Source organism: Azolla caroliniana, unplaced genomic scaffold, assembly GCF_043228905.1.
Source record: "Azolla caroliniana isolate FFs.n. ecotype wild unplaced genomic scaffold, voAzoCaro1.0.p SCAF_12, whole genome shotgun sequence".
Taxonomy (NCBI): Eukaryota; Viridiplantae; Streptophyta; class Polypodiopsida; order Salviniales; family Salviniaceae; genus Azolla; species Azolla caroliniana.
Genome location: NW_028230447.1, coordinates 6,588,879 through 6,601,964, shown reverse-complemented (window position 1 = coordinate 6,601,964; position 13,086 = coordinate 6,588,879). Strand labels below are relative to the sequence as shown.

Sequence of the window (13,086 nt, the reverse complement as noted above, 5' to 3'; positions counted from 1 at the left end):
GCAACACGTTTCATTTGTAAACCTGAATCTGGCTTTATTTATTTTGCTTTATGCACTTACAGATGATTGAAGACAATCTATTGCTTGTCATAAGATATAAAAATGTGTATGCATGCATTTATCAAAGCTTGGGAGGATTTATCAGTGGCCTGCGATAACCAATATTCTCTTAGAGAAACTGATTCAATAAACAATATTGAGGTAAAACCCTAAGCTTCTGAAGAAGCTTTGTATGACTAACTGTAGCAGTCAGCGTAGTGGTGTTATAATGGATGAGAAATCTATAGCAAATCCTTTCTGTAAAGCTATAAATATATGCAAAGAAGACAAAGGAGATATAAACCGCTCATCAATCCCGAGATCTCTTGAAAGCATGCTCGGTATATAGAGCTGCTCCAACTTTTTAAGAAATAATATACCAACACTCCACTTAGTTTAACTGTACATTCTTAAACATTTATTGTTCCTTGCAATGTACTCGTGAAACATTTCTGAACAATCTCAAAATACATTAGTTTTGATGTAATTTGATCTTCAAACTTTGTGAAGGCCTATGGAATTTGTAAAGCACCATTACAAGTACAAACAATACCCCATTCGTTATCGCTGCATTTAATTCAAGCAGGTCTTTGTGGAAATGGAATCTGTAAGCCATATTTTCAGCAGAAAAATGTCAAATGTCAAGTTTCCATTGTCAAAAACAGAAAGCAGTAATTACAATTGTGTGAGTGATATCTAAATTAGAGAGAACACAAACGTTTATGTTTACAATGAGCTTAGCATAGGATTTGTTGCTTGGATATGCAATGTACGTTATCTCTGATGGATTCATGTTTCATAATAACCAAGATTGCTGCACTGTTCTACCTTTGATTAATTACTTCTTTCTCAAACCATAGTTTTGCTGTTGTGGATGTCATTAGCAACCATGACATGTGGAGATAAGATGTGTATATTAGGTGTACCTTACTTTGATGCTGTGCTTTATGTGTGTAATGTCTTGTTAGAGAATAGTATGAACACAGAAGAGTTGAGAGAAATAAATATCCAATTTGGTATGACATGAGACAGATTTTTTTATTCAATTCAAACATGTGAAAGTCCCACACGTTATGAATAAATGAAGAGGGATTAAACCCCACTATATCATCCACTACTCTGTTTACACCTTTGGCTTGTTATGAATTGAGATGTTATCTTGGTTGACCTTCTCTTTTATGCAAAAAGGAAGAAAATGTTTTATGCCAACTTGTGAGTAACTTCACAGTCTACAGACATGAAGGAACACTAATTCACCACTTTTGGTGGCCCGGCTCATTTTATGAAACAAGGCCTTCTCTCTTCATGCCTAATGATGCATGTGCCACACCATCACAAACCAATCAAATCTTTTTTGACCTACCTGATGGAAACTTTTTTCATTTAAAAGAAAGAAAAAGTGTATGGTTACATACAAGATGGCCCTTAAAAAAATCCCTTTAAACATTTGGGAAACACTTCTATCCTCTTCAAACTATAAGCCAACGTACATATATGCAAAATGCATTAAACTGCAAGATGAGACGACATAAACATCTATATGTATAGATAGTTGGGAAAGATAATGTCAAGAATATAATAAGAAGCACCACCATCCACGGATCAAATTCATTTTTCTCAAGATCAACAAGCTGGCTAATTGAGCCAAATAAACAGGAAACTAAACAAAAAAATGAGTGGGTTTTGTACACCAAAGGATAAATAGTAGTACAATCGTTTCCTGTCTTTTGTTCTTCAATCTAAATATATATATATATGATGTGTTGTCTGATCTTGTTCTATCAACTAAATTTCTTACCTCAAAGAGGTATAGAAATAGTAGAAGTAAAATGGGATGGTATTGGCTCTCTGTTCTCTCTCTCTCTCTCTCTCTATTGTAAATTGGAGATATGTGTCTACCTACCTAAATATATGTTGGGTGTGTTTGTATAGAATAAGAAATAGTATTAGAGCATTGGGATTGTTATGATGTGTAGAAACATCATTTTGAATCCATCAATGCCATATGACCAACATGTAGAGCAAGAAGAGGAGGGCAAAAAGAATAGATGCGGTGGGCATGGTGGTGTTAACCAGAGCCCCAGAGGCTGACACCCCTTGTGGAGTAGGCTTTGGTGAAGATGGGTCTAATCTCAATGCCGGAGGTGGGAGAGTAGAGAAAGAAGCCGATGGTGGCGGTACCTCTAGAATAAGAGGCGGTGAGAATGGAGGAGGAGGAGGAGGAGAAGTGGTGACAAGCCCTTGAGTAGGAGGAGATGGTGGCATTGTTGATGGCCTTTCTCCTCCTCCAAAGATTGACTTGGGTAGCAGCACTTTGTTGATGATGAAGATAGATACGGGCTTCTCTTCGAGTATAGTCCCCACCACCGGGGCGGCAACCACCCCCGTGTATATAGTAAACACCCCTCCCACACTTGTAATGTTCACGGTGAATTGGCCCGCCCCACCACTCCTCGGATCCGAGGTCGCGACCGTGGGCGCGGCTGGGTTCTTGAACTCCTTCAATGTCCCGAGTGCATAGTACGTGTTGAGCGCGTGGTACTCGAGCACCAGGATCTTCTCTTGCGCCGTGAGCTTCTGGAGCGAGGAAGCGGGCAAGCCCGCGAAGGCCTCGTCGGCCGGGGCGAAGATCGTGATGCCTTCTTTGCTCTCGCTGTCTTGGAAGATTAGGTCGACCCCCGTGGCTTGCAAGAAGGCCACAAAGGTGTTGAACTTGCCTTGTCGGACGAGCGCATCAGTTATATTGATGGGTGGGAAGGGAGGGGGAGGGGATCGGGCGAGCTGGGGTGGGACGAGGGCCCGATCGATCTGCAGGACACTTATATTGTAAGGGAAGAGGCGGAGAGGGGTGGGCAAGACGGTAGAATTCGGGGGTGAATTGCCCGGGAAGGGGAGGCCGATGCCTACATTGCCATCAGGCTGGAGTGAGAGGCTGACCCAGCCCAATTGGCCGGCGGCGCGGCCCGTGGTCTGGTAGAGGGTAGTAACCAATTGGGCGGGCGGGCGGGCCCTCATGGAGGAGATGTCCATGTATTCGAGGAGCACGTGGTAGCGGAGGGTGTCAGAGATCTGTTGGAATGGGATGCCTCCCCCCTCGTATCCCGCCAAGAGAGGGGACAGCGCATCGTCGTCGGGGGAGAGGACGGTTATGGAGGTCCGGGAGTTTATCTCCGATGCCACATTGGTGGAGGAGAGCAGGCGGTTGAAGAGGGAGAAGGATGGGAAGGAGGAGAGGATTAGGGTTATGTTCTGCTGGGGGTCGGAGAGGCAGAGGCAGAGGCAGGGGCAAAAGAAGAAGATGAAGATGAAGGGAAAGGAGGAAGAAGAAGAAGAAGAAGAAGAGGATAGACCTAGACCTAGACCCCCCATCCCCATAGTTTAACAGTTAAGTTGGAGGGAGGAAGGAAGGAGGGGCAAAAAAGGAGTGATAAAAAGGAGCAGAAAAGAAAGCAAAGGGGAGGAAGGGGTGAAGGGGAGAGAGAGAGAGAGAGAGAGAGAGAGAGAGAGAGAGAGAGAGAGAGAGATCTACACACACACAATCTCTCTCTATCTATCTATCTATCTATCTATCGATCTATCTCTCTGTGTGGGTGTTTCTCTGAGGATTCTTGTGTGTGTGGGTGTTTTTGTTCCTGTCGATCGATAGTTTCCGTTGTGGACTGACTCCACTCACTCCCTTCCCAAACAGAAAGAGAGGAGAGAAATGGAGGTAAAGGTTTTCTCTGACATTCACTCCCTGCAGCTGCTCTGTTTCTCTTCTTTCTCTGTCTTTTCTTTGTCTTTGTCTTCTGTCTTTGTCTTCTTTGTCTTCTGTCTTCTGTCTTTGTCTTTGTCTTCTGTCTTTTGTCTTGTGTCTTCCACTCCACATAACACATCTCATCATATATATGTACATATATGTGTGTATGTATATATATGCCCACAACAAACAACCAGATAGACAAACAAGCAGTAGCATTTTGTGCCCCCGCCCGGGCCTTGTTCGCCTTGCCCTTCGGAGAGATGGCCACCATCGCCATTCTCCATTCTCCATTCTCCAATCTTTCTCTCAAAACTATTTAGGGTTCCCGCAACGCTGCGAGCGCTTTGAGAACCCATGCATGGTCTGAGCACATTGGCAATAACAACGTTAGGTTTCACGAGGACACACAAGAGAGAGAGAGGGGGGGGAGAGAGATAGAGTGTCCATATGGATGCAACTTAGATGGTAAAGGTTGCCCAACGGAGACCATAAGGTCATGGGTTCAACCCCTACATTCCACACCGAGAGAGAAAGGCAGAGCTCATATGGATGCAACTTAGTTCGCAAAGGTTGCCCAATGGAGACCATGAGGTGATGGGTTCAACCCCTACATTCTAGAGTGTGAGCAAGCGCCCATATGGATGCAACTTAAGTTGGCAAAGGTTGCCCAATGGAGATCATTAGGTGATGGGTTCATCCCCTACATTCGAGAGAGCGAGGAAGCGCCCATATGGATGCAACTTAAGTTGGCAATGGTTGTCCAATGGAGATCATTAGGTGATGAGTTCAACCCCCTACATGAGAGAGAGAGAGAGAGAGAGAGAGGAAGAGATGGCACGTGCAAAGGGATTCGAGATTACTCAAGAAAGGCATGTTGAAGCTTAGAGTAACAAATAGTTATTTCTACATGCATAGATGAATTGATGGGGTGGTTCTGGAATGCAACATAAAGCAACAAGGACAGTGGGAACAAGACCTTTTGGTGGTGGGACCCTGGATTGTTTAAGTGTTGGTCCCGGGGCACCTATCCTGGCGCATTCTTGCTTGCTTGTTGAAGCCGGGTTGGCATTAGCTAATCGCCTACCAAACTTCACCTACTTTCATCTTGGGGGCTGACCCACTTTATTCCTCGTCGTTGAGGGCATGCTTGCTTGCTGGGGCACTCGACCGCAATAAAGGGAGAGAAGCTTTCACGACTTCCCACGGTGTGGGCATTACTCTCAAAGGGTAAGCCAGTTTCACCGTTATGAGCTAGTTATTGAAAAAGCGTTCTCACGCTTGTGGGGCGAAAGGCCAGAGGAGGACTCCTTTTCCCTCTTCTTGTGGTCCTTCAGACTTCAACAAAGGAACAACGGAGTCGTAGCTCTTTGATTCACCCCTAGCCAAGAGTCATCCCCGTATTTTGCCACATACGTGAGTTCGGTCCTCTAAGGCCTCGGTGGAGAGCTCGATTCAACCTACTCATGGCTAGATCAATCGGTTTCAGGTCAAATAGAAACAACGCCGAATATTCAACCTCGTTGCGCCGAGAGAGAGAGAGAGAGAGAGAGAGAGAGAGACGATATGGATGTAGCTAGAGCAATGGAGACCATAAGATCATGGGTTCAACCCCTACATTCCAGAGATAGATAGATAGATTATATTATCTTCTTCGGAGGTCAAACATGACCTATGAGACCAAAAATATTACATTTCACGTGATACGTGTGAAGGTGAGTAGCGACTCTTGATGTTCAAGAACTTTACCAATGAATGTTGCAATTGAGAGTGCACATTGTGGTTGTGAGAGAAATTCGGGCAAGGATTCGGCTCGATCGAAGAGATGTGGAAAGCATGGTCGAATATGATCAAAGGCAGAGAGAGAGAGAGAGAGAGAGAGAGAGAGAGAGAGCCCAGATGGATGTAGCTCAGTTGGTAACGTTGCCCAATGGAGACCAAGAGGTCATGGGTTCAACCCCTACATTTCACAGTGGCATCTAGTGAATTAAGAGATATGTGTGAAGTATCTATAATAGAGAGGTGAGTAAAATATGGTAGTGGCTCGTAGTGTAACAACTTACCAATAGGGTAAGCTAATTACAATATAAAAAACAAGATAGGAAAGGAAGAGCCCATATGAATGCACAACTTAGTTTGTCCATGGGTTCAACCCTTACATTCCCACATTGGCATCTAGTAAATTAAGAGATATGTGTGAAGTATCTATAATAGAGAGGTGAGTAAAATTTGGTAGTGGCTCGTAGTGTAACAACTTACCAATAGGGTAAGCTAATTACAATATAAAAAACAAGATAGGAAAGGAAGAGCCCATATGAATGCACAACTTAGTTTGTCCATGGGTTCAACCCTTACATTCCCACATTGGCATCCTCTATTAAATTAAGAGGATCTCCACGAAGTAATAGAGAGGTGAGAAAATTGGGTCTCAAACCCAACACTTAGGGTAGACTATTTAATAGTCTAACTTTTAAACTTAACCACTAGGGTAAGCTAAATGCATTATAAGAGACAATCCATTAGTTAAGTACCATCGGCTACAAGAGGTTTGGATTCTGAGTGGGAGGATCTGCAACCCCACGAGTGCACAATAACACGTGGTTAAGTATGGTGTGGCAAGAAGAAGCCATACTATGTGATTCAACCTACGCTCTCCTTGGTGAACACACTCTCGCAAAACCATGGCACTGAATGCATAGGTGAGAAAAATCCACACTATGACCCCATTATAGAGTGAAGTCACTCATGCACTCACTCGCATGTTCCTTGGCACTCCAAAACCTTTTTCTCAATAATTGCCAACAAGTCAATATCTCTTTTCAGTACAACGAATGTTTTTGTAGTTTTATGTGCGTATATACACATACTGTACTCATGTTTTTAATGTACCTATTTGTTGTATTTCATACAAAAACCACAATTATTCCATTGGAAATAATTGTCTAAAGTGTTAGCTATATTAACATTAAGTTTCTATGAAGTGTAGGAACTTTTACACAAAGATAACTTACGGTTTACCACCAATTTTCATGAGCATTTATGCAAATGTAGTAATGATCACATTTAATTAGGTTCAAACGCTAGCCTTGTCAATGCCTCTTCCAAATCCGCAACTTGGCTCATTGGCAACTCTCATTGCAAAGCAGGAATTCTACTTGTTGAGCCACAAGAACCACCCTATTGCAAAAGGAAAGAAGAGGAACGTTTTGACTCAACCGAAAGTCTCATACTTCAAAAGGTGGATTCACACTAGTTTCGTTTTCTTATTTATATCTAGGCCCACCATCTTGTGCTTGGAGTACCTTTATTGGAAATCATCTAGGGTGGAAGAGGAAATCCTCTTTTGTTTTCATTAGCTGTTGAGAGAGAGGGAGGGAGTATGCTATCCACTATGATTCATATGAAACCTGAGGTGTCAAAGGGTTTTCTTCATCCACAATGTGATGCATTTTCCTACCCATTGTGTAATAAGACCCATCGAGGATCAAAAAGAAAAAAAGCCGCCAAGATTTAACAAGCACTAGCTTTTATTAGGCCCATCTTACAAACAAATGCAAAGAAGAAGACAATTGAGATTTGTGTAGCTTGAGCATTCTAATTAACTTTCCTTTAAATGTTTTGTTTTCATGTATAACATCCATCTTAGAAAGTACAAGCATTGTATTCGGATGGCTTTCATTTGAAACGTACAAGTTCAAACCTTGCATGTCACAAGGAAATGGTAAAATAGAAAAGCACCAAGGAACCAAAATATTTATGCAAATCGAGAAGTGTAAACTTTACACACCATGAGAGATAGAGTGTAACAAGCAAGACATTGCCAAAATAACTCAAAAAACAACATGAAGCATTGCATGTCATGCTCACAAATAAAAAACCATTGAGATTTTGGCTTTGAAATAATTGCTTTTTGCCTTTATATTGTAATGTAAACAAAATTGCTAATGAACGATACTATGCAAAACATTGAGTCGAAAAAGTGTTTGAAGTGATTGTGTATCATACATGGCTTTGTAATTTATTTATGTTATACTAGTTTTGAACACAATACAACATTGCCTTACACATATACAAACCATAGTAGGCAAAATATTGAATCAGAAAAGCTTTTATTTTCTTATTCAAAGACACACACTTTTTGTTCACCATTCGTGACTTAAGAGTGATGCCAAGGAATACTAGAAAAGAACACAAATTTGCCTAGAAAAATAGAGGATGGCTATGGGAATAAAAGGGGTTCCTATTATACTTTGTGGAGTTTACCTAACATGAGATACTTTATTGGTCGAAGAAGTGTTCAATAGTTATGGGCTCAACTATGTGTTGCTTTCTCAACCCAAACTTAGCTTTGAGCTCGTATTGCCTTTCATAAATAGGTCTTGTCAAAAACATGAAAGACCCTAAACTTTTCTAGAATATTCTAGAACTCGTTTGATTATAGGTTCTACCCTCCCTTTTGCTTTCTTGTAGAAGATTCTCATTATGCTTATTTTAATGTGGCGTGTAGTACTATATTTCTCCAAGCCCTCTTGTTTACACTAATGTGAGCCAGTGTCATTTGAGATCTTGAGCTTTTAGGTTATCCATTCATGCATGCAGGTATTTTATTGTAGTGTAATCTTATATCAAAATCCCTTATGTTGTCATGCCTTGTATTGAGGTATCATTTATCAAGCATTGTAATCAAGTTCATTCAACAAAAATTTATAATATATATATATATTCAAGTTCATTGTCGACTTGTTCTTGCTATATCAAGCTTTTCCACGATCAACAATCTGACAAGAATATACATCACAAATACTATTTAAACAACATGGGTTAATGGATTTGATTCTTTGGTTGAAGACAATTATGCCTTGTTTGAACATGAGCTCTATAGACTATTGTGTTGAGAATCAAACACAACTTCCCCAATGCAATGGCTTTCACACTAGCAACAAACACTCTAGGTTCAGGCTAGTTTTGTAAATAGTAGAAAGGGCAGTTGCCCTAAGCTAGTTGGTATTTAAACCAACCGTTTTGTAACCAAGTTATTGTTGGATGTAATTTTATCTCTTGCTAATATAACTTCTTGTTCTTTGTCTCTGTTTGTCTTACACACACACACACAGTTCCTTCCACTGCACAAGATCATCTGCACTCTCCATTTCTTTACATGTTATCAAAGCGTGTGGTAGTCTGATCAAAACTTGCTCAACTGTGATGTGTCACACCCCATGAGATGTTCTTCGGAAAGAAGCCGGATTTATCCCACATCAGGATATTCGGTTCAATTGCTTATGTACATATTCTTGACAAAAAACAACAAAAGCTTGATCCTAAGTCGGAGAAATGTATCCTCATAGGGTACTCACTCGAACAAAAGGGATACAAGTGTTATAATCCACCTACCCGAAAAGTTCGAGTGAGTCGGGACGCCATTTTCGATGAGTTGACATCATGGTACGAACTAGAGACAACTCAAACCCCAGTTGAACTGAACTCGGCCAACCAAGAGATAGAAGAGGACAATCAGTTGAGGCACATGTTCGAAGAAAGTCCAACTACAACCAGGTTGAGTGGACTTGAAGAGCCTCTGAGCAATCAAAGCGCATCTCGACTGAGTCTGAAGATGGACAAAGGGAAGGCCAAGATGCCGGAATATGAAGATCCAAACGATAATGAATCAACTCACTCACTCGATAGTGAGTTCGAAGGCCTTGATGCTCCAATTATTCGGACGAATGGAGTTAAGAAAGCCATAGTTGCAACAAATGAGAAACTCCATCACTCCACCTGAGAGAAGAACCTGGTTAGCCGATTCGGCCACAATGACTACATAACATATCACTATGCCTTTATGATGAAGGTGGCGACAATTTGAGAACTGGAAACATTTTTTGAAGCAACCAAGGATCCACGATGGGTCGAAGCCATGAACGAGGAAATGCAGGAGCTATGCAAGAACGAGACGTGTGATCTCGTCCCCCACTCACTGCACAAGAAAGCAATTGGTTGCAGGTGGATCTACCAAGTAAAATATAATGTTGATGGTTCAATAAATCGCTACAAAGCATGACTTGTAGCAAAAGGATATGCTCAAATGTATGGAGTCGATTACAAGGAGATATTTGCCCCGATGGCAAAGATGACGACTGTTCAGACAATCAATGCACTCGCAGTTGCTAGAGGGTGGCATCTCCATCAAATGGACTTGAATAACGCCTTTCTTTGAGACGAATTAGAAGAGGAGGTGTTCATGATTCAAACCACCTAGTTTCGAATCGACCAATCATCCGACCGTAGTTTGTCGACTCAAGAAGTTTTTGTATGAACTCAAGCAAGCACTATGTACTTGGCACTCGAAGATTACTCAATATCTTCACCAAATCGGCTTCTGAATGTCGAAATCGGACAACTCCCTCTACGTAAGAAGCAATTCCAAAATCCTGATCGTCATCATCTTGTAGGTGGATGATCGGGTCATCGAAGGAAAGAATTTAGTCGACGTTAATAAGGTTAAATCACTTATGTCTGACAGATTTGAAATGAAAGACATGCAGGAGCTCCATTACTTCCTCGGTATAGAAGTAATTCGGACACAAGTCGGGATCATGATCTCCCAACGACACTACACCCTCAACTTGCTTTACAAGTTCAAGATGACAGAGTGTGATACAACCCCTCTCGATCAAAACCTCAAGCTTGATGCCGATTCAAGAACAGAAGAGTGCAAGCCGACTCAATATCGTCAGTTGGTCGGTAGCTTAATCTATCTTACCATCACATGTCTCGACCTCAACTATTCAGTCGGTCTACTTAGCCAGTTCATGTAGCAGCCTCGAGATATTCGTCAGGATTACGCTAAGAGAGTACTCATGTACGTTAGTGGGACGATGGATTACAACATCATGTATAAGTTGAACACGGTCGTTCGATTCGAAGGGTACACAGATGCATAGTGGGCCGGCTACAAGGCCAACTGACAATCCACTTCAGGATTCGTCTTCTCCCTCGGTAGTAGAGCCATCTCTTGGAGTAGCAAAAAGCAGTTGACACTCACACTGTCGAGCATAGAAGCTAAATATAGGGGTGTGGCTATCACAGCATGTGAAGCCGTTTGGCTGAAAAGAATATTGAAGGATCTAAGTGTTCCCATCAAGGATCCGATTCTCTTGTACTGTGACAACATGAGCAATATTCATTTGGCTCGGAACTTGGTGTTCCATGCGCGCACGAAGCATATCGAAGTGCACTACCACTTCATCTGAGATTGCGTTCAGGCTGGAGCTGTTGACCTACAATACATCAACATGAACCTTTAGGTTGCCGACATCTTCACAAAAGCCTTAGGAGTTGACAAGCTCAGGCAATTCATGTTGGACCTTGGCCTAACGATAGCCACATTGCTGAGCTTGAGGGGGAGTACAATGATGAGCACAACGCAACAACCAAATAACAACCAATCAGTCTATCAAAGACAACCAAAGGAGCAGTTGAGGTAGGAAGCCGATCCGTTCGACGATGCGGACATAGACCCGAGGATTTCAGAAAGCCGAAATGAACCAAACAGCAATACGACCTTCCAACGACCAAAAGTTGTGTTTGAAGGGGCGTGTTGAGAATCAAACCCAACTTCCCCAATGCAATGGCTTTCACACTAGCAATAGACACTCTAGGTTCATGCTAGTTTTGTAAATAGTAGAAAGGCAGTTGCCCTAAGCTAGTTAGTATTTAAACCGACTCTTTTGTAACCAAGTTACTATTGGATGTAATTTTATCTCTTGCTAATATAGCTTTTTGTTCTTTGTCTCTGTTTGTCTTACACACGCACGCACGCACACACACACACACACACACACACACACACATCTGTTGCACAAGGTCATCTGCACTCTCCATTTCTTTACATACTGTATATATTGTTGCTCTTGGTATTTATAACCTTAATTAGTAGTGAATTTCTTGATTTTCATTCATGTTACATGTCTTTACTATGCGTGGAAGTGACTCTACCCAGGGGGGATGTGGATGGGAATATTGTTCTATTTGATATAAAACAATGTTATGTTTTTTATTTTGAATTAAGAGCTTTCATCCTTGACTATTTATATTCCATCTATTCAAAACTCCTTCATGCAAGGGGGTTGGAAATATTGGCAATACAATATATACAAAGAAGAATAAAGACTCAATATCGAACTTTGGGACCACAAAATGTGATATAAGGTGTTTGAGCAGTTTGTACGTCTTACCATTTCCTTGACCATGGTACTACTATGATTGGTCAATTGTAATGTTGTGATTGACTAGGATAGTATGGTGATTTCCAACATGTATACAAAAGAAGAAAATGTGCTTACATTATCAAAACGTTCAAACCATGAAATAGCAAAAAATAAATAAAAATCAGTTGTTCTAGGTTGTTTCAATTAACACCCTAAATGAAGAATATATCGAAAGAAGGCCAACAACATATGTGATGGAACGACAAGTGCAATTGAAATAGTGAGAATTAGGCAGATCACCCCGAGGAGGGTTGTTTATGCAAGGCATACGATTGTCGATGGAGGCAACTCAAGGGTATGTACGATGGCGACACTACTTTAGTGGTTGTGCCCGAGTAGTAGGGTATCTATTCAGCTTGGTAGGTTGACACAGGGTATTATTTGGTCAATGGGATTGATCAAGCGAGGCCATTGATAAGCATGGATGTGATATTTTTATCAAGGGGGTGTAATAATTGGTTAGATATGGTGAATGAAAGGTCGACCGACTTGGGCAATCAATCAATCGACCCAACCAACTGACCTGCCAATCGACAAATCGACTATCCGCCCAACTAATCGACCAATTGACTAGCCAATCAATAAATTGACTGGCCAACTCACTGACTTATAGACTGATCATATGGCCAATTGACCAACCAACCAACCGATGGATACCAATCGGCAACGATTCGGTTTGAATCGAACCGAACCGCAAAACCATGAATTAATGGCTTAACGGTTTAAATGGTTCGGTTTCAACAGTTAGAAACCGCGGTTTAAACGATTTTTTTAAATTTATTTTAAAATTAAAAATTAAAATTAAAAATTAAAATTTCAAACCTTATTCTCACATTTTAGGAAAATCTTCAAAATTTTGAAAATGTAAAAGACTTAAGTTGAAAACCGAAACCGAACCATTTAAACCGAGGAGGGGTTGTATTAGTTTTGAACAGATGCAACACAATATATGTATATAGTTTCCTTTAATTTTAATACCAATGGAGGATATTTTTTAGGGGGGGAAAAAAAAAAAACCCGAAACGGAGCCATGAAACC

The 13,086-nt window shown here is 41.3% G+C and overlaps 1 protein-coding gene across 1 annotated transcript; it reads right to left on the bottom strand.

The window, feature by feature from the left end:
- Positions 1-1,610: 1,610 nt before the first annotated feature.
- On the bottom strand, positions 1,611-3,442 carry LOC147856977 (fasciclin-like arabinogalactan protein 4). The gene has a single exon (XM_087328899.1). It carries the CDS (start codon positions 3,412-3,414, stop codon positions 2,035-2,037), a length of 1,380 nt encoding a protein of 459 aa, XP_087185025.1. The 5' UTR covers positions 3,415-3,442; the 3' UTR covers positions 1,611-2,034.
- Positions 3,443-13,086: the final 9,644 nt, after the last annotated feature.